General features: G+C 41.8%; 1 protein-coding gene and 1 non-coding gene across 2 annotated transcripts in view; both read left to right on the top strand.

The window, feature by feature from the left end:
- The window catches only part of Adamts17 (ADAM metallopeptidase with thrombospondin type 1 motif 17), a 344255-nt gene that overhangs the window by 183315 nt on the left and 140095 nt on the right, over nucleotides 1–20845 (top strand). The window contains 2 exon segments of the mRNA XM_015493124.2: nucleotides 983–1123; nucleotides 3251–3401. Coding sequence (XP_015348610.2) covers nucleotides 983–1123; nucleotides 3251–3401 — 292 coding nt within the window.
- LOC125612531 lies at nucleotides 19034–19140 on the top strand. The gene has a single exon (XR_007342954.1). It is a non-coding gene; the product is annotated as a U6 spliceosomal RNA (small nuclear RNA).

The following is a 20845-nucleotide window of genomic DNA, read 5'->3' as shown; positions in this document are numbered from 1 at the left end:
GGTCCACCATTCTTTTTTCTTCTGGTCTATTACCTGCCACTTGAAAAGCAGCTAATATTTTTTACATGAACCAAAGCATGATTTTTTTTTTCCTCCATTGGGATTGTTGGCAAAGAATAGGCATCCTTACACACACGAGGTCTCCCCTCTGGGCATCATGAGTCAGCAAACTGTGCTCTCTGGTGCAGTAAACTGCATCTCAGCCCCTCGCAGTGATGGGACGTATATGAACTCTGGTGACTCATAGTTCAGATTACAGCCTGTGGCCCACTATCCATGCCTAGTCACGCATTCTGCTGTCTTTCCGGTCCAGATGGGCAGGGAAGGTGACGGGATTGATCTTGGTAGACCCAGGTATAGAGATATGAAAAACCAAAAAGCCACAGTTATTTATGAACTTGAAAACTCAAACCCATGACATTTGATAACTGAGTGTCTTGGGTGATTCCCACTGGCCCTTAGCACTGTGACTTATCTCCAAGAAATACCAAACACTTGAACCTCTAATGGAATATTTAGAGTAAGGAAGTCTGATCGTCAGAAGTTGAGAGTTTAGGGCTGGGCTTGTGGCTCAGCAGTAGAGCGCTCGCCTCATATGTGCAAAACCCTGGGTTCGATCCTCAGCACCACATAAAAATAAATAAGTGAAATAAAGGTATTGTTTTCAACTACAACTAAAAAATAAATATTATAAAAAAGGAGTTGAGAGTTTAAGAGCTATAATGTCAGTTAATTATCACACTTCATTTAAAGATTTTCATTTATTTATATTGTCTCTTTGTTCAATCAGTTTTCTTTCACTTTGTGAGCTAATCACCACTTTATTTCTCTGTAAACTCCCGCTGTGATCTCTGTGAGAGCAGCTATCACCCTATATCACTTGTATTTAGACTTAAGTGTACATAGTGTGCTTGAACCTGGACCTGGAAATGAGACACCTGTAACATAGTGTTCCTCTCTCCTCCTCCTTCTCTTTGGACAGCTTGGGGATGAACCATGACGATGACCACTCATCCTGTGCTGGCCGGTCCCACATCATGTCGGGCGAGTGGGTAAAAGGCCGGAACCCCAGTGACCTCTCTTGGTCCTCCTGCAGTCGAGATGACCTTGAAAACTTCCTCAAGTAAGCCCTTGAATCATTCTGTAGCATTAGTACAATAGAAAATTCTCCCCAAATGCAAAATTATTAGAATCCTTTCAGCCTGAAGAGGTGGTCAGTGCAATATCCTATAACAGGCAAATGCTTCCTCCCAAGTGTGCATCTGGTATGACATTGGACACCCAGCAGGTGACCATTAAATAATTATTCAATGATGGCAATATCAACATAGAGACCCTGGCTTAAAAATCCACTTCATTTCTTTGCAGTCCTGTGACCATGAGTGGACACCACCTGAGAGGTGCTCCTTGGGAACTGTATGCGGTGTTGAACACTCCCTGGGTGCTGAGGCTGCCTCCCTTGGTAGGGAGTGAATTTGCTGCAGGGTGGGTTTGCTCACCACCTGCTCATGTGGAGACAGGACGTGTTTATCTCAATGCTACTTTCTTCCTAGAAGATGTCTACATCATTCCATTTTTACATTTTCTGTGGAAGAATTGCTCATCTAGTTTCAGATCCTTGTCAAACTGAGTGTACACACAGACTGTTCTGGTCATAGAGTGTTGAAACCTTGGGGCTTGGAACGGGAGTATAGCTCAGTGGTGGTGTACTTATCTGGCATGCATGAGGTCCTGGGTTCAATCCCCAGTACTGCAGCACATACACACATACATACAACCTCCCTCAAGGCTGGCTTATAGCATTGATGTGTGTGCCCTGAGTACTTCTCTACTTAGTCATGTTAATCTGTAGAACAGAGGTGAGTCAGTGAATCTCACCTACATATGCAGCTTTACAGTCCAAGGTATTAAAGTACTCAGGCAATCTGGGATAAAGCAGCAAAGGCATCGTCTAGGTCTTCTCTCATGTTTCCTATTGATGGGGAAATTGCTTAAGTGGTAAACAGGCTTAAAAATGAACCCATTGGTTTTAATATGGTCTGCTTCCCCTGAGTGTGTGTTATCATAGAATTTTAGTAAAATGTTATAGCTATGTGATGTTATTTGTTGTACCCAACAGAGTTGGTACAACCAGAGAGTGTGTTTTCATTTGCTCACATACACAGTGCTGACTCCACTGGTGACAAGTAATGTCTTAGTCTGGAGAAGATGGGCCAGCCTCAGCTATGTGTACTGGCATGCATGCAATTTTCAAGAATTTTGGCAAGTTACTGGGTTTTCCTTTTAATACCATCTGCCTTGCTTTAGGAATGGAAGGGGGGGAAGCATTAAAGTATTTTTGACCCTCTAATCAAGCTTCCTTTTTGGAAATATACCTCTCATTGTAAGTAAGCATTTCTGTTCTGATTGAAATCCTAAAGTCCTCCTTAGAGTGTACCACTGGCCAGCCTTTGGTGGCAGCAGCAGGTGTAGTCAGGTGAGACAGCTGCCTTGTCCCCACAGATCTTTGAAAGAGAATTTGTGAAGTTGGAAATAAGCACTTTGATTTTATTTAAATTACACTTGTTCTTTATTCATAGTAACTTTTGTCCAAAAACCATATTCTAAGAAAATATCATGGTCATTTATTTCAAAAACATTTTTTGTCAAACTCCCCATTAAAGACCCTTTGCTTCAAGGGTGTTGCTCCTGGGCCCCTCCTGAGTGGCCGGTTTCTTGATAATCCACATGCAGTCATGTGGGAACAAAAAGCAAACAAAGCACAATCCACATGTCCAGTGCTGGGTCCTTCTCCCATAAATCACTTGAAGGTGCATCATTCTTTTTTTAATATTTATTTATTTATTTTAGTTTTAGGTGGACACAGTATCTTCATTTTATTTTTATGTGGTGCTGAGGATCGAACCCAGTGCCTCATGCATGCTAGGCGAGTACTCTATCACTGAGCCACAACCGCAGCCTGAAGGTGCATCATTCTTTTTTTTTTTTTTAAACTTTTTTTTTTAAAGAGAGAGAGAGAGAGAGAGAGAGAGAGAGAATTTTTTTTTAATATTTATTTTTTAGTTCTCGGCAGACACAACATCTTTGTTTGTATGTGGTGCTGAGGATCGAACCCGGGCCGCGCGCATGCCAGGCGAGCGCGCTACCGCTTGAGCCACATCCCCAGCCCAGGTGCATCATTCTTAAAGACCAAAAAATCAAAAACCTGAATAGTACATTTGCAAGTCAGCTTACCTCTTGGCTGTTTCAGGTCCAAAGTCAGTACCTGTTTGCTGGTCACAGACCCCAGGAGCCAGCATGCAGTGCGCCTCCCTCACAAGCTGCCAGGCATGCACTACAGCGCCAATGAGCAGTGCCAGATCCTGTTCGGCACCAATGCCACCTTCTGCAAAAACATGGAGGTAAGCATCCAGGGGAAAGCTGGCTCAGGAAGGGCCACTGATATAGGTATTCACACTTAACATGTGCATATATGTGTACATAACACACATTCAGAGGCATTTGCACATATGTAGCGTAGATAGCCACACATGCATGCATGCCCACACTTGTGTTTCAGGTCCCTGCATACAAGGCAGTTTTGAAGGGGGATGCTTCAGGCTTTCTACTGAAAAAGAGAAGCCTAGTATTTTAGCATGAAAAATTTTGAATGCTAGAGAAAGAAGAGTGACCCATACTTCTTGGAAGTGATCTGACATCATCTGATTTCAAACTTTGCAAAGATAAGGAAGAGGACTAAAAACTGTTAAATGTTGGAGAATGTCAGATGGAGAAAATTTCAAATGTAATAAATCAGTTATATAATAGTGATAATAACCCTATTAAATAGCATTTATGGAGCAGCGTCTATGTGTCTGGTCCCAAAGTGTCTAATCTCCATGCTCCCAATTAGTTCTCACCATAACTCCCTAGATTCTATCTCCACATTACAGATGATAAGAGCAAATCAAACTAAGTAAGTGGCCATTCACAGTGTCTTGGTTAGTAGGTAGGAAAACAAGGATTTGAATCCAAGTGCATTCGCACCCAGAGCACACACTTTTTCACTGTGCAGCAAAGAGGGAGGCCCATGGCTTGGCTCATTCTGCAGATGGAGAGTACCAAGAGAAACATGCTGGGACCTGGGGCAGGATAGGTACCATGCCCATGGCCATCTGTGTAACAGCCACAGGAGGTCCAGAATGTCCAGAGAAGCCTGCATTCCAGTGGAACTCAGCTAGGGAGCACAGCCTGCCCCACCCTGGGGCAGAAGAAGGACAGAATAAAGGAAAGTATTTAGAGATTTGTGGGGCTCAGGAGCCACCCAGGGGCAGGCAGCCCAAGAGAGAGCTAAGCACAGGGCTCAGGACAGCATCTAGTCCCAGGAAGGATCTGTGGAGGGCTGACCAGGAACTTACAACAGAACCCAAACCAAGGAAGACAGGTCCACAAGGGCTGCCTACAGAAGGAGGCCTCAGATCCTGGCAAGCCTCGACTCACAGGGAGTTCATGCTACCTCTTGAGGACTTCCTATCTAAGAGTTGGGGTGACATCCTGCAGGTGGGGCACGGCACTGTTTGGGGTATGAGAACAGCAGCACCTCAACACCCAGCTGGTACCGACTGCCAGCTGTTTTTCCCAAGGACACTTATCCACAGTGTTGTTCTAAATCCTCCTCTGCTGGTCCCCTGGGCAGTGTGATCAGTGCCAGGATTCTGACTGCCCCAGCAGCCTTCCATGTCTAATGCTCCTCATCAGCCTCTGCACAGCTTGACCATTAAAGCTCTCGTTTCTATATGTATGTGTCTGCCAAGAGCATTCAGTTTGCTTACACTTCATTTTCAGTCTCCAAAGTGAATCGATGATACAAATATCAAGAGAGCAGTTTTCAGGGGGGCCTTTGATGGTGTTAAGCTCAGTACAAGACCAACACGAGGATATACGTCTAGAACCCTCCCAAAGACACTGAGCATTTAGGGAAGACAGAAGGGCCCTCCCTAGGGTTGAGAAGGGGAGGTTCCCAGTGGATTCAGAGTGCCCAGTAGGGAGTCCTACCCAGCGCTGCTGAGAGGAGGCAGGTCAGAGGAGCTGGCCTTCCAGGGTGTAAGATTGAATGGGTGGATCTGGACAAAGACCACCTTCCCTGCAAGCTGAGCCATTTTTCCCTCTAGGAGCCAGGTGATTGCAGGAAGTTGGGGTTGAGGAAGGGAGACACATATTGGGCACCAGAAATCTCCCGGGCTAGACTCTGCCCTTGCACTGTTGTACAGTACCCTAACTGCAACACTTAGGCACTTAGGGATGTAAGAGGATGGTCAGGAAGGAAAGCCCAGTGTGTCTATTACTGAGGGAGAGAAGGGAATCTGTCTTCAAAGACCCCAAGAGAGAGAAGGCTACATGATATTTTATTTTCCTTCATTAACATCTTTTCATTTAAAGAGGACCATTAGAGGTCGACAAATAATGAATGGTTAGGTCAGCTTTGTAGCTCCTTATCCCCTAGAGACTCAAAATGCAAATAAATTTGTAATGCGATCTTCCCATTTGTAAGATGCCATGAAATTGAACTTTTAATCCCACAGCTCCCCAGGAACTGCACCTCATGTTTTCTTACTTGCTTTTACCTTGAGTGTTGCACCAGTAATCAAATAAAATAGTGTTTTCTGCCCCAATAGCAGGAGTCATTATGTGCGGGGGGTGGGGAGAGTGAAGTAGTGGAGTCACCATGGTGGCTGCCAGCGTCTGCTAGTCACTAGTCATTGTTCCACTTGCAAGGACTCTGACAGTGAGGTGGCAGCTACTGCTCATGCTGGAGAACATGTCTCACTAATGCTTTTGCACTACCGTGGAAGGTCAGACATTTGGGACACACTGCCCTGGGTCTGGGCTGGTCCTCTAAGTCAGATCCAGACCAAGATACCAGCACAGGTTTGGATTCCAGGGATCACAGTGTGGTCAGACTGCTCCCTCTGTGCCTATAGAAGTATGTGCTCCAGAATGAGTTCAGTGTGGCAGGATCACAGACGTCTTCTATTGCCATCCCTCCCTGCTTTCTGGAACAAGATCGCCGCGTTGCCCCCTACCATGTAGTTTCTGTGTTCCTCTTCACCTGCTCTGTTGCAGCTATCCTGCTGCCTTCCTGCAGCTCCCAGCGGGGTCATGCCCCACTGTATGCAGCCCCTTCCTCTGCCTGGCAGCTCCTCTCTTAGTTATCTACATGAATCATTCCTCATCTTTTTTGAGGAGAGATTTTTTGTAGTTGTTGTTTTTGAATGTAACCTTCTCAATGCGACCTATCCCGACTACCCTGCTTGACACTATGATCAGTAGCCCTCCTCTGCCCACCCTTGCAGCACCGACTTCCAACTGACCCCTTAAGGGAAAGCACTGCTTCCAGATACTTATTTTTTTTAACATGCTGCGTAGTGCACTTACTTATTATGACTGGTAATTCCCCTCTTCTAGATCAAAAATCTTTCAAGGACAGTAATCTTAACTTTTGCTCACCAGTAATTTTCGACTGCCACGAGCAGTGCCTGGCACACAGTAGGCACTCAATAAGTATGTGTCGCTCTGGGATCCAGCCATGACCCTAACTGAACGTTTGTACAGTCCTGCTTATGTGGCTTCACTCACCTGCTGATGAATCTGTGGACAGGCGCAGAGTTGAGAAAAAGATCCTTAGAGACCTCCCCATGAGATATATTACTCTCTAAACCTGATTGCACGGTTCTCCATCTGGTTCACTACCATAAAGGGTGAATCTGCCAGACGTCTTGCAAGGGTCCATGCAGACCACTCCCATGGCTCCCTCCCAGGACAAGAACCATTCAAGGAAGGGCAGTGAGTCTGGTAGGGAGTGAGTGCAGGCTGGTTCCTAGTGATTGTTTCTCTTTCTCTGTGCCTTGGTGTCCTCACTAGTAAAATATCAGGCTTCTGGTCAGTTAAGACATGTAAAGTGTAGAGAAATGGTTCTGTCATAAAGTTAGTGCCCAATATGGTGAGCTGATAGCTGTGTTGTTATTTTCTTCCTGGACAATGCCAGTTCCCACCTGTGGGAGACAGAACCAATCTATCTGTTCATTTATAGGATCCACGTTTTTCTCTATTGAATTCCTGGGTGCTATGAAAAAATGAAGCATCGTCTTAACTCTTCATTCCTCCTCATGTAGCCAGAGACACCAGAACCAATCAGTTCTTTTAATTCAGTGCCATAATTGATCTTTGTAGTCATTATTACCCTTTCTTTTCCTTGAGGATTGAAATGGATATCACGTTATGAAATGACATGGTCTCAAATATGCCTTTAAGTTTCTCACCCCAACTTCTTCTTCTGGCCAAGATGGAATGACAGGGGCCAGATTTACTCTCCTGTCTGAATTCAAACGATTGATCAATCAATCAAAAAATGAGTGATTTCTTAAGACACTTTACATAAAACAACAGAAGCCTGTTACCTTTGAGGGGAGCCCTAGGATTATTCTTGCTAACTGCCTGAAGAGCTTCCAGGCTGCAGCACAGGAGAACTGAAAGGAAGCCACAGTCTTCCTAGTAGAGGAAATGGAGCTGCTTTTACAGGGGACTGAGGCAACTAGGGTTCCTAAGACAGAGTACTAAAGAAAGAGCTGCCCAAAGAGAGACCCCCAGAGATGTGCAGAGGGTCCCCTCAGAATATGCCACTTACTAGTCAGTGCTGGTGTTTGGAAAAACTACCCCAGGGCAGGCAAAGAGCCATCTGAAAGGGTTAGAGGAACACTCTGAGGAGCTCACATAGGCATCAGAATTATGGCCTATAATTCTATACCCAGCAAAAATATCTTTCAAAAAATTGTTAAATGCAAATTTTTCCTGTTATAGAAAAGCTAGAAAAAAATCATCATGAACAGGCTTATACACTATAAGAAACATTACAATAAAATAAATCTTTCAACAGAAAATGATACTAGATGAAAATATATATCTACACAAAGGAATGAAACACACTGCAAGTAGTAACTACATGGGTAAATATATGACATATTGAAGTATACTTGAATGTCTTTTAAAAATTATTGAACATTTAAACAGCTGTTTTAAAATAAATAATTGTACTTATAGTAGCTCTCCGTGTCCTAATCCCCAGAATGTATGAATGTTATTTTATATAGCAAAAGGGGATTTGCAGGTATGATTAAATTGATTATCTTGGGATGGGAAAATTGTCTTGGATGATATTATGGGCCCAGTGTGTTTGCATGGGTTCTTCAAAAGAGGGAGACATGAGATCAAATCAAAAGGAGAGAGAGGAGATATCATGATAGAACCAAGAGTTTGGGGTGATGCAAGGAAGGAGCCACAAATCAAGGAATGCAGATGGCCTCGAGAAGTTGGAAAAAGTCTTCGGAAGGAATCAACCCTGCTGCCAGTTGACTTTAGCCCCCTGGGAGTGATTTTGGTCTTCTGACCTCTAGAACTGTAAGAAAATTTATGTTGTTTTGAGCTACTAAATTTGTAGTAATTTGTTGTAACAGCAGTAGGAAACCAGTTCAAATTTGCCATAGGGAACTAATTTAGTACTTTAGGGTTATGACACATATAAAAGTAAAATGTATGGCATTCATAAAGGCCAGAAAGGGAGAAATTAAAAATATGATATTGACTCTTATACTATATGTGAGGTGTAATAACAGCAGTCCCTCCTTATCCAGAAATAGTGAATAAACTTAAAATAACTTATAGAGCACATTGTCATAATTATTTTATCAGTAGTAATTGCTGTTAATCTCTTACTGTACTAAATTATAAATTAAACTTTATTATAAATAGGCATGATTAGGAAAAAACACAGTGTGTATATAGGGTTTGATTGTATCCCTGGGCGATGAGGGTCTTAGAATGTATCTCCCAAGGATAAAGGGAACCACTATAATATCAGATAAAGACAGATTGTGATCAGTTAAAGATGTGTAATATCAAGTGTAGAACAAACAGTAAATGATGCAGCAGAGAGTCATAGCTTTTAAGATAACAAGGGAAATAAAATGTATGCAGTCATATATTGCTTATCCCTGTGATTAAGGACATTAGAAGTAGATTATTTAAAGATGGATTATAAATGTATAGTCATTTGTGCTCCATTCCACTGAGAGAGTAGTGCATTAGGATTCTTGACATGTTCTATTTAGATGTGAGTCTTCTTGAAGCCCCATGAACATCCTGTGTCCCCAGGTGGAAAGCACCAATTGTCCAGTCTTCACGACAGAATCACACAAGTGACTTCATAACATCTCAAAGCATGTCCAGTTACTTCAGAAAAAACTGTGATACAAAATTCTGAACAATATTCTCCAAACCAGAGCTGTGGATATAGCTCAGTGATTGAGTGCTTGCCTAGCATGCCTGAGGCCATGGTTCAATCCCTAACACTGAAAAAAAAAAAAAAAAGATCACTAAACCACTTTTGGTCCCCTTTTATAGGGAAACAAAAACCGTTATGTACTAGATGTTGTAAAAAGGAAGAAAAACACACAGCCAGCAGTTTAAGGGGAGAGGATATTGTGAAGAAATTACAACTCCAAAAATATGGAGCAATCTCTTTTCTTAAAAACTATACTTATGTTTGGAAATTGAGAACATTATCCATGCTCCCAAGCCTGGGGCTCCCCTAAAGACTGTATTGATGGGAGCTTCACTGGCCAGAACCTTGGGCTGGGGTCTCTGTATAGAGCTATTAGGGGAAGTTTGGAAAAGGACCTAAGCATTAATGAGGCAACTCTCTGTGTGTCTGTCTGTGTCTGTGTATCTTTTGTCTTAAAAATGTCTGGAACTTTAAGCCGGTTACAGAAAAGAAAATAATAATGAAATATAGTGGAGATTGGACACTGCCCAGGGAATAAAACTGTGAGACACACCGGTATTGAGGAGTTGAACATTTTCTTTTCTGGAATACAGAACATAAAAACAAGAAGAAAAAGAAACTTGATAGATTACATTTTCAGAACAATACTAACTACCCTGACTAGTGGTGGGCCGTTTTCATTTCACTGCTGTCTCTTATGGGAAACAAAAGGTTATCTGCCAAAAGATGAGCCCAGCCCATTCCAGACAGGAAGTAGAGAGCAGAGGCCTCCCTCCTCTCAGGGAGCACGTCTCTCATCCACGCATCCCCGTGACCACACTGAAGCAGGAGTGCCAAACCAGGGCCCTTTGGATAGTTTCAAAGGATTTGCGAACTGGGCTAGGACAGCAATCGCACCTTTATTTTTCTTCCACTTCTAAGTGAAGTTAGTGTTTCCCTTCATTATGAAAGGTTGGCAATAAACCCCAGCAGTCTCCGCAGGACCCAGGACAGTCATGTGATTAGGAATGACAGACATCCTCATATGTATTACAGTTGTGGCTGACATCACAAACTATCGTATACTCCCCACTCCTTCGGCATTACACTGGTTACGCTGTCCCCTCTATATTATAGACAATGTGTTGACAAACCTATATTACAGTATTGCACTTTAGGAAATCTATATTTTGAAAATGATATTTCAACTTAATTATTTTCCTGGTAATTTTATGTAATAACTATGCATTGGCAAACATAGTCTAGGAGGGGCTTTCTCGGCACTACTAGATGCTCAGGACCCACAAAGACCAGAGACTTGGTGTTGGAGAGTGGCAGGTTGGTGTCTGCCCATAGCAGGAAACACGGGATGCCCTGACTCAGCTTTTGCTCTTCTTTGGGTAGAATTTCAAATGCAGCACTTCCTTGTGACTTCTGTGTATACCCTTCTCTGGGTGCTCATGGTTCCTAGCTGTTTTAAGACCCATGAATTAAGAACCATATCCTCACTCAAAGGAATAGGGTAAATGATGTGAGAAACATTGCTACAGTTGCTTTGGGAGCCACCCAGGTTTCAAATAGTAGCCAGGTTTTCTGCATTCTTAAGCATCTGCATACAATAGAACCAAAAAAAATAATTAAAATGCAGTCCATTTTAATTTTTAGACCTCTGGAGGCTCCTGCAGCATCATCATTACCATTGAATCTTTCATGTCTGTCGGCGGAATGCTGGTATTACAAGGCTCAAAGCTGTCTATGGAAATATGAACTACAAAAAAATTGGCCTCAATAGCTGGCATTTGTTGTAGAAGTTATTGGCAAATGCAACCGTCTCCTCTTTTAGCCAATGGTAATGTGATGTTTTTAATTCAAGAAAGTATTTCAAGAAAGTCCAAACATAAAAGATATAAACACTGGATGGTAAATATTTATTAGAAAGGGGAAATGAACTTTATGCAATTAGTTCAATCAATCTCTTTTATGATTACAAGTTCCTCCTGTCCTCCATCACTGCAAAGCAAAGTTACTCTTTAACAAGACTTTAAAGCTTAGATATTCTGCCAGGTGAAAAAGGGTGGGAAGACCAAATTTAGGCATTATCGACTGAAAGGAAGAATGAGTATACAACCGGAGACAAAGCAAAGGAGGCGGCAGTTAGGGCAGTGTCCTGACCATGACCACTATCGCTGCCCCACACGGCAGGGGGATTTCTCCTGCTGCTATTACCAGCACTCCAAAACCTGGGGATCTGAGGTTGAAAGGTACTATGGAATGACCACTCACCCCTCATCTGTGTTCTGTGCAACATACTCTATCATTGCTCTGAAGCCTAGGCGTGGCTGCCACTGTACAAAGAAAGGTAGTGCTCAGAGGGGATTCCACTAGCTGTGGTTACCATGAGCACAGATGTGATTTTTGTTCCAGGGCATTCGCAAGGGACCGCAATGTGCATGTTACACTGTTTTTCTCAGAACATTGTTAATCGAAGAAGTTGTGAGCTAATTGGAGGGAAGTGAGTGTCTGGAGTGGACACAGGCATTAGAGGGGTTCAGTGTTCTTTTCTACCTGGCTTTCCCATGGAATGTTGTTCTTTCCCATTGGTACAGCATGGAGGTGCAATCTGTAGCACAGTGGGAAAGAAGGAAGGGCTCTCTAGTCAGGCTGCCCAGGCTGCCTTCCTGCCTCCACTTCTTTGAACACACTATACAGTCTTTATGCCTCAATCTTCTAATCTGCAAAATGGGAGAATAGATCCTTTGGACACATTATAGGGTTGTAATGAGAGATGAGTAACAGATGAACTAGAGCAATTGGCACGGAGCACACACTCGGTGTTGCTTCTGTCATTTTTCTGCAATCTTGTTTCCTGGAGTCAGTGGGAAAGGAGGGGACCTGGTTTAGCTGACCATTATATTGGCTGATTCTCCTTTTCTATGTCTTCCTGTGCTGTCCTCTCCATTCCTCCTGGTGCCCTGGAAGTCTGTAACCCCCAGGGATTGCTCTCCAGCACTCAGTATCTCTCTTGGAAAATCCCCAGTCCCAGGGCTGGAAAGCCTCTTTCTGTCCTGCAGAGAACTGCTTGAGCATCTTGATGGATCCAGAGCTTCTTGTAGCATCCAAGAAGCTCAAGTTGTCATAACGCTACCTGGAAGCAGGACTCTTTTCTGATATCAGTCAGTTCTAAACTTAATGGGTCATTAGAGCCTCCTCCAGAGACTGTTGGATGTTACTGTGTCCCACTCCAAATCCTATTGGAAGTTACTGTATCCCGCTAAAATCTCTAGGGGACATGGGTTTTAGAAATTTGTATTTTTATATAGCCTCCCTCTAGGATTCTTACTGTCAGCCTGGTTTGGAAACTGCTGATTTAAATAAAATCTATCCCTTCATTGCCAGTGGACCTGGCCAGAGTGGGAGGCTGGCAAGGTCTGGGAGCCTGCCTGGCCTGGCCCTGCCCTACTCAGACAGGGCTTGCATGGTCATATGTGACGCTGGACGCCCAGCTGAAAGCTCTTTTGCCTGTGTGGGTCTCAGCTTCCTGCCCAGCATCTGCAGCCTCTTGAAGCTGTTGGACTTTGGCAGCAGATAGCCCTAATTTTCCAGAAGTGTTTGAAAGTTTACAGTAGACTGCCTTCTCCAAGCCTCTCCAGACAATGCAGGTTGTGTGTTATCTTTCAGTTCTTGACCCCAGGCCAGCTGAGTGGCCGGGTGCCTGGGGCCTACCCTTATGGAGCAATACCCAGCCTCAGCCAGGTAAGGGTCTCTGCTACCCTCGGGAACATGGAAAAGTAGCCATGGGATGCAGGAAACCTTCCAGAAGCAGTCCTGGCTTGCCGGCCTGGGGGAAGACTTCAAACTGCAGTAGTATTTGTGGAAAATTTGGATTAGTCACTTTTTCATGCAGCCAGCCAGTGGAGTTTTATTTTATCTCCCTTTGGCTTGTGTTATCAGCAACACATTTTTGAGGCAGTTTACATAACCATCCCCTTGGGGCTCACTTTGAATTAGAGCTGCTCTCTCAATTCCTAGTGGGTACCCAGTGAGAAGGAGAGAGAGAGACATCAGTCCCCTTCACAGTCCTTGAGAGTGTTACCCCCAGTTGAATAAAAATGGTAAAGGCTTGCATGCATGATCCAGGAGGTCATTGTGAGAAACTCAGACCTTCTCGTGTTTACATAGTACTCCAGGGGCGGAAGCTGGGTGCTGGCTTTGTTATCACACAGCACTTTGAAGAATTGTGTGGCAGACAGACGGGATGTGCCTTTCACCAGACCATAAACGTAGCTTGTGAGGTGACACATGTTAAGCCAGAGAGCTGTTTCATTTTTCTTGTGGTTTGCAGGACTAGGGGTTTTCTGTTGCAGTTCAAGAACTGTCATGGGCAGTGAGAATTGGGAGGAATCTGGGACCCGCCCCCGACACAATGGTTATTTGACTGAAGCAGCTTCCCCTTGATGTTTCCAGCCTCAGGTGCCACATTTCATCAAAGCCAAGGCTTACACTTTCCAGTGGAGTTTCCACATAAAGCATCACAAATCCTTGATCCCTCTTAATGCTCAAGAAGTTTCAGATTTTGGATTTGGACTTCTGAATTAAGGATGCTCTCTAGTAAAGTCTATGCAAATATTCCAAAATCTGAAAAACTCCAAAATCTAAACTCTTGACTCCAAGAGTTTTTAGATCAGAGATCTTCAAACTGTAGGACCTTGCAGGCAGAGGGAACAGCCTAGAGCTGGTCAAGAAGCATTCTGTTCTACTGCAAATAAGACAAGATGCTGAGCACTCCCTCTGGCTGATACAGAGAATGCAAGATCACAGGTGGAGAAAGCAGGAAAAGGAAATTGGGGACTGAGGGAGAGGCAGAATAACTTGTGGGTCAGGACAGTCCCAGATCCACATCTTAGATCAGTCGTGTATCTCCATTTTCTCATCTGTAAAATGGGAACAGTGAGTGTGTAGCTCACAAGAGTGGTTTGAGTGGTCATGAGATAATCCCGAGAAGGCACTTATATAATGAATGCCTGGACTTAGTACATGCTAAGCCTGTGTCCACTTTTGTCTGACCTTGCTGAAACCCAGTATTATTGTATTATTACTTGTAAATGCATTCATTCATTGTTTGCGTGTTCATTCTTTCAGCATGTAAATGTGCTGCTGCTGCAGCTGTGTGCCAGCTAATGAGATGAGACAGTGTCCAGGGGTGCAACAAGTAAGACATATGGAAGTGTCCCTTGGCAGGTCCAATGAAGTCAATGTGCTGTTAGAGCCCTGAGGGACTCTTCCTGGTGGGGATGGAGGAAAGACTTCCTTCACAAGAGATGAACACCTGGATTTGACCTTGAAGAATGCAGAGGAATATGACTCTGTGGAGACCACTTATTTAGTCCTGGACTGAGCTCCCAGACAGAAGGCTGTGCTCACTGTCTGCCCTGTATCTCCAATATAGCATTATACAGCCTGCAGAAGGGACAGGATAAAGCCCTTGAGATAAAAACAGCTGCCTCTGCAAAGATGCAGATTGCTTTCTGGTGCATTTAGTACAAGCATGCATGGAGGTATCAAGGAAAGAAGAGGGACAGGAGTTCAAGTGAGAATCTGGGCTGGCCTGTGACAGGAGTAGGAGTTTTCCCTGGGTCCTGAAGAGAGTGAAGGATGGTTTACTGGATGTCTGTGTTTGAGATTTGCAAGCTGTGTGTTGAGTATGAGAGAGATTATAATCAAGAAGACCTGTGAAAAGTGATTGCAGTCATCCAGATGAAAGAGGAAGAGAACTTAAAGAAGTAGTGGTATTGAGGATACAATGAAAGAATTTGTTCTGGAAAAGTCATTGACATTTTCTAATTCATCTAATAAGAACTTAGTAAACAGCTTGTGGGCACTAAATAATTACACAAAGTCTATGTCAGTCAGCTATATGTTACTGTAACAAAATACCTGAGATAATCAACTTATAATAAGAGAAGTTTTAATTTGTCTCATGGTTTCAGAGGTTTCAGTCCAGGGTCATTGGGCTCTATTGCTTTTGGGCCTGTGACAAGACAGCTCATCATGGTGGGGAGCAAGTGATAAGGCAGATCTCGTTATCTCATGGCAGCTGTGAAGCAGAATGAGAAAGAGGAACAAGCTAGAATCCTCTGGCCCCCTCAAAGGCAAACCTCTAATGACTGGAAGACCTCCCACTAGTCCCCATCTCTCACAGTTTTCACCAGGACCCAAAAGCACCGAGCCGGGACCAAGACTTTAACACATGAATCTTTGAGGGATATTTATGATCCAAACTATAGCAGAGACCACTTCTACTATAGACATTCGGTTATCATTGTGAATGTTTTGGAATTATGTTATTTCTTTTATGAGTAAGCAATATATACTTAAGGCAAAAATTCAAAATACAACCATTTATACATTTCCTTTTCCCTATAAACGCTAGCATGCCTCACCATATTTTTGTGAAATCTTGCCTTCTTTTCTCTTAACAGTGCATCTTGGAATTGGTCAATACTAGTAAAAATATAGTTGCCCCCCCTTTTAACTTTCTTTCTAACTATAGATTGTGATAGATTTTAACTTTATTGTGAGATAATTTTTGCTTTCAAAGAAGAGGCACAAAAATAATACATACCACACACCAAACTTCTCCTTTTGTTAACATCTTCTTTAATCATATATTTTAGTCAGCTTTCTCACTGTTATGACTTAAAGACCCAACCAGCACAATTGTAGAGGAGGAAAGATTTATTTGAGGGCTCACAGTTTTAGAGGTCGTAGTGCATAGAAGGCTGGCTCCATTTCTCAGGGCCGGAGATGAGGCTGAACATCATGGCAGAGAGTGTGGCGGAGGGAAGCAGCTCGCATCATGGGGTGATCAGGAAGCAGAGAGACTCCACTCTCCAGGTACAAATACATACTCCAAAGCCACGTCCTAATTCCCACCTCCTCCAGCCACACCCCACTACTTCAGTTACCAGTCAGTTAATCCCTGTCAGGAGATTAAATCACTGATTGGGTTAAGACTCTAATCATTTCTCCTCTGAACTTTCTTGCATTATCTCACACATGAGCTTTTGGGGGACACCTTACATCCAAACCATAACATCATAGAACCATTAAGACCAAGAAATTTACAAAGAAATTATAAATGTTTGAGGACATAGATACACTTAACCCGATTTCACATCACAGAAGGTATACATGATTGAAACAGCACACGGTGCCCCATAATTGTGTACAATTTATATATCAGTTTAAAAATTTAAAGATTTTTAAAATCCTTACAATGAACTAAGCATTTGGATTTCACCAGTTTTCCCATTCGTGTCCTTTTTCTGTACCACATTCCAAACCAGGAGCCCCTTTTGCATTTGGTCAGTATTGTCTCTTCAGGCTATGACAATTCCTCATTCTTTCCTCATCTTTCATGACCTTGATACCATTGGAGAGTTTTGTCATTTGGGTTTGTCTGATGTTTTTTATAACTAGGTTGAAGTTATGCATTACTGGGAAGAATACAACTGAGGTGGTAAGGTTAATATGTCTTATGACTGGTGACATCAACTTCAACCACTTTGCTAATTAAGGTATTATCATTCTTATGACTTTTGGAGGCAAACCTCTCCACAGACTGAGAACCCTTTATAGGATAAATGCTTAGATGTGGATAAAAGATCATGTTTGCTCATATGTAAATTTTGTAATTGTGGTCCCCCATAACACAAGATGAAACACGTAGAAAGGTGTGCAAAATCCTAAGTATACGGTTACATTCATTTTTCACAAACTGAGCCCACAATTATGACTTGTACATTAGGAAGTAAGCATCATGGCGTCCTAGAAGCGTCCCTATTACCCACTTCTATTCCCTCACCATAGCAATAACCACCATTTTACTTTCTGGACCCACAGGTTAGTATTACCTGTCTCTGAACTTTACATGAAATCACATGTATTTATCAGTCATTCAGAGATTTTGCCCAGTTGGTCTCCATTCACATTTTCATAAGCAACATAGGAAAGTACCTGCTTCCCTGCGCTTCACCCAGTGTTTCTGATCTTTGACAGACAAAGCATTTAAGGAATGAGTCTAGTGCAGGTGGAACTGCATTTCTTTCATTAGAGTTTGAACATTTTTTCAAGTATTGATGAGCCAGTTTATTCTTTTCTGTAAACTATCTTCCCCACCCCCAACCACCATACTGGGGGTTCAACCTTAGGGGCACTGTGCCACTGAATGTATTCCCAGCTTTTTTTTTTTTCCTTCTTTCTTGGAAACAAGGCCTCGCTAAGTTGCAGAAGCTGTCCTCAAACTTGAGGTCCTTTGGGCCTCAACCTCCTGAATAGTTGGGATTACAGGCATGTACCACCATGTCCTGCCTGTAAACCGTCTTCTTAAATCATTTTTTATTTTAGGTTATCTGTATTGGATTATTGATCCTTTTAAAATGATTTGTTAGAATTTTTTATATTAAAGAAATTATACCTTTAGCTAAAACATGAGTTTTAAATGTTCTTTTGTGTAACCTGTGTGTAGGAAGTGAAATATATCTAAGTCTCATCATGACTTCTTGCAGTATTTGTTTTGTTTTGTTGTGGTACTAGGGATTGAACTCAGGGGTGCATTACCACTGAATCACATCCCCAGCCCTTTTTATTTTTTAGTTTGAGATAGTTCTCCCTAAGTTTCTGAGACAGATCTTGAACTTGCAATCCTCCTTCCTTTTCAAACTTCTTAAAACTTCTTGAAATGAACACTAATTTTTCTCCCTGTGGGTTAACACATATGTTTGAGATTCTGAATATTATTCCAAGTACTGTGTGCATCTTGATATGTAATGTTTTCATTTTCATTATTTTCTTCATTATCTGCAGTTTGGATTGTGATTTTTCCCTTTGACCACAAAGTTGTTTTAAGGAAGAGTTTTAAGATTTTCAGGTGGAAAGGTTATTTATTCCCTAGTACTTCTAAAATTTAGTTCCTATTTTATTACATTGTACTGTGGTTTTAATTTCCATATTTTTTGAGGCTAGTTTTAATGACCATTCCATGACATTGAAGGTGTGTTTGTTTTCAGGGTCTAGAATTCTGTCAATGATATCTAACTTGTTATGTTATTTAAATCTTTTATATTCTTATATTTTTGTCCATTTGTGATAAATTAAGATGAGGTAAACTCTTCTGCTAATTTCTTTGTTGTTGTTGTTGTTTTTCCTCCTGTTTCAAGCAAATTTTGTTTCATGAGGTTTAATGCTAAGCTATTTTATGTATAGATATTTACAGCCAAAAATCCCCACTGAGAACTGTACTGTTAACAGTATAAGGAGTGTAAGGAGGGAGGAAGATGAGGAGGAAAATGATGAATGTGATAATGTTGCTGCCAAACCCTAATTATTATTACCTAGAAAATAGTTTTGGTTTGTGATCTGAGGGATTCTTTGATAGGTAAGTTTAGCTCATTTAATGTTAGGTCAGATATCTAATCCTAGGTCTTGCACCTTGTTTTGTATTATAATTTCTCTTTGGATTGCTTCTTTTTGCTGACTCCCATTGTGCTTTCTGGATTTTCTTTGCATTTTGTATCTTATGTTTGATATTATGATTGATATTCTTGTTCCAGTGATTTCTCTGTAATTGACTGAATATATTTAATATTTAATCTTCCATGTTCCCCCCGCCCTTCCCGGGTACTTTAAAGATCATCTCTTGTCTTTGGTGTTTGGAAGTGTATCAAAAAAATGTATCTGGTGCTTACTTCAGTACCACATATACTAAAATTGGAATTATACAGAGAAGAATAGCATGGCCCCTGGGCAAGGATGACATGCAAATTCATGAAGCATTCCATATTTTTTAAAAAGAAAACAAAATATATACCTGGGTTAAGTCTTTATTGCTTCTTACCATATTGCCAAGTTACCACAGAACATATTGGCTTAACACATTACACATGTCTTACCTGTCAGGTTCTGTGGTTTGAGGACACAAGCATGGCTTAGCCAGGCCTTCACAGCATTTTTACAAGACTGCAAAGGGTGTTGGCTCCCAGTCTGCAGTCTCATGCAAAAGTTCAACTGGGGAAGTATTCACCTCCAAGCTTCCTGAGTAGTTATTGGCAGCACTCCTTTCCTGGCAGGTTCTTGGGCAAAGCACTTCTGTTTTTTGCTAGCTGGTTGGTCAGAGGCTGTTCCCAGTACCTTGAAATGTGCCAGTGGAAAAGAAAAGAGAAAGTACTGACAGTGGTTTATCAAATACAACAGTGGAATCAGAGATGTTTTAGTTTCTCAAGATATATTCCTTCTTGGAGATATATTCCTGAAGAAGGTTTAAGCTAGTAGATATATGAAAATGCTTCAAGAAGAGGGAGGAAGATGAGGAAAATGATGAATGTGATAATGTTGATGCCAAACCTTAAACCAAAAACAGTGCTTTTAAAAGCATCCTAGTTAGGACTCTCCTGGCTTAGTACCTTTGCTTTGCTTGGAAGTAGGCGTGACATCATGGGACTTCAGTCTTTCCTGTTTTCAGAGACTTCTATTTATGCTATTTTCTGGTTGAGACTGCATCTTTGTTATCTACACATTAAATAGCCAAAGGGAAACTAAGCTGGACAGCAGCTCTCTTTGACACTATACTTCAAGGCCTCTAAGAAAGAGTCGCCTGTACAGTCGAGTGCTACCAGCTGATCTGCTGCAGCTCTGTGCTATATAGGCAAAGATGAGTTTGCTAAACTTTTAAACTCACAGATAGATTTTGAAGAGCTTCTCAATATCAGTCGGATAAATTGATATACATATTTGAAGTTAGTTCTTATAAACAACTAGATCCAGTTTTCAAGTCAAACTATCAAATCAAACAAAGGTATATTACCTTTGTATAAGCATATTGTTTCTAAAAATATTTTTAAACATTTTGCGTGCTGGAGGTATCTCTCATCTTACTCTTCTTTATACCGTGATAATTATTTTTACTGTATACAAAAGAATACCATAAGTCCTGTATTTTCTCAACTCAGGTAAATTTTTAGCTCCTGTCTTTCCAGTATCACTTTCTCTAAAAATAAAGAGAAAAAAAATTGTAACTTACATCCAGTAAAATTGTCCTTTTCTAATGTCCACTATGAATTTTGACGATTGCACAGTTTTGTAACCAATCAATACACAGAGCATTTCCATCATCCTGCCCCTCACAGTTGGTCTCTTTCTTTATTCCCAGGCAAACACTCAAGTTTTCTATTCTTAGTGATATTTAAAATTTCTTTTAAAAATGAAATGTCTTTAAGTTAAAAAAAAATTTAAAGCAAGCCAGTAGTTTTTATCCCATAGTCAAAAGGGTGGTGTCCCTCAAAGGTGTGCATAGTGAGAGACAGATGTCACTTCATATTGGAGGATAGCCTCCCGCTATTAAGTGGGGATCTCTATTCTGACTGATCTTTGCTGTCAGCTTGTGTCTTCTCCAGTCTTTCTTCTGCTCCAAATCTACTCTCTCAGGCATATTAACATATGCATGCTACTATTTCCCTCTTAGTCCTCCCTGTTTCTTTACCCATCATTTGTATT

The sequence above is a fragment of the Marmota marmota genome, unplaced genomic scaffold, assembly GCF_001458135.2.
Source record: "Marmota marmota marmota unplaced genomic scaffold, marMar, whole genome shotgun sequence".
Lineage (NCBI taxonomy): Eukaryota > Metazoa > Chordata > Mammalia > Rodentia > Sciuridae > Marmota > Marmota marmota.
This window is presented reverse-complemented; position numbering and strand designations above follow the sequence as displayed.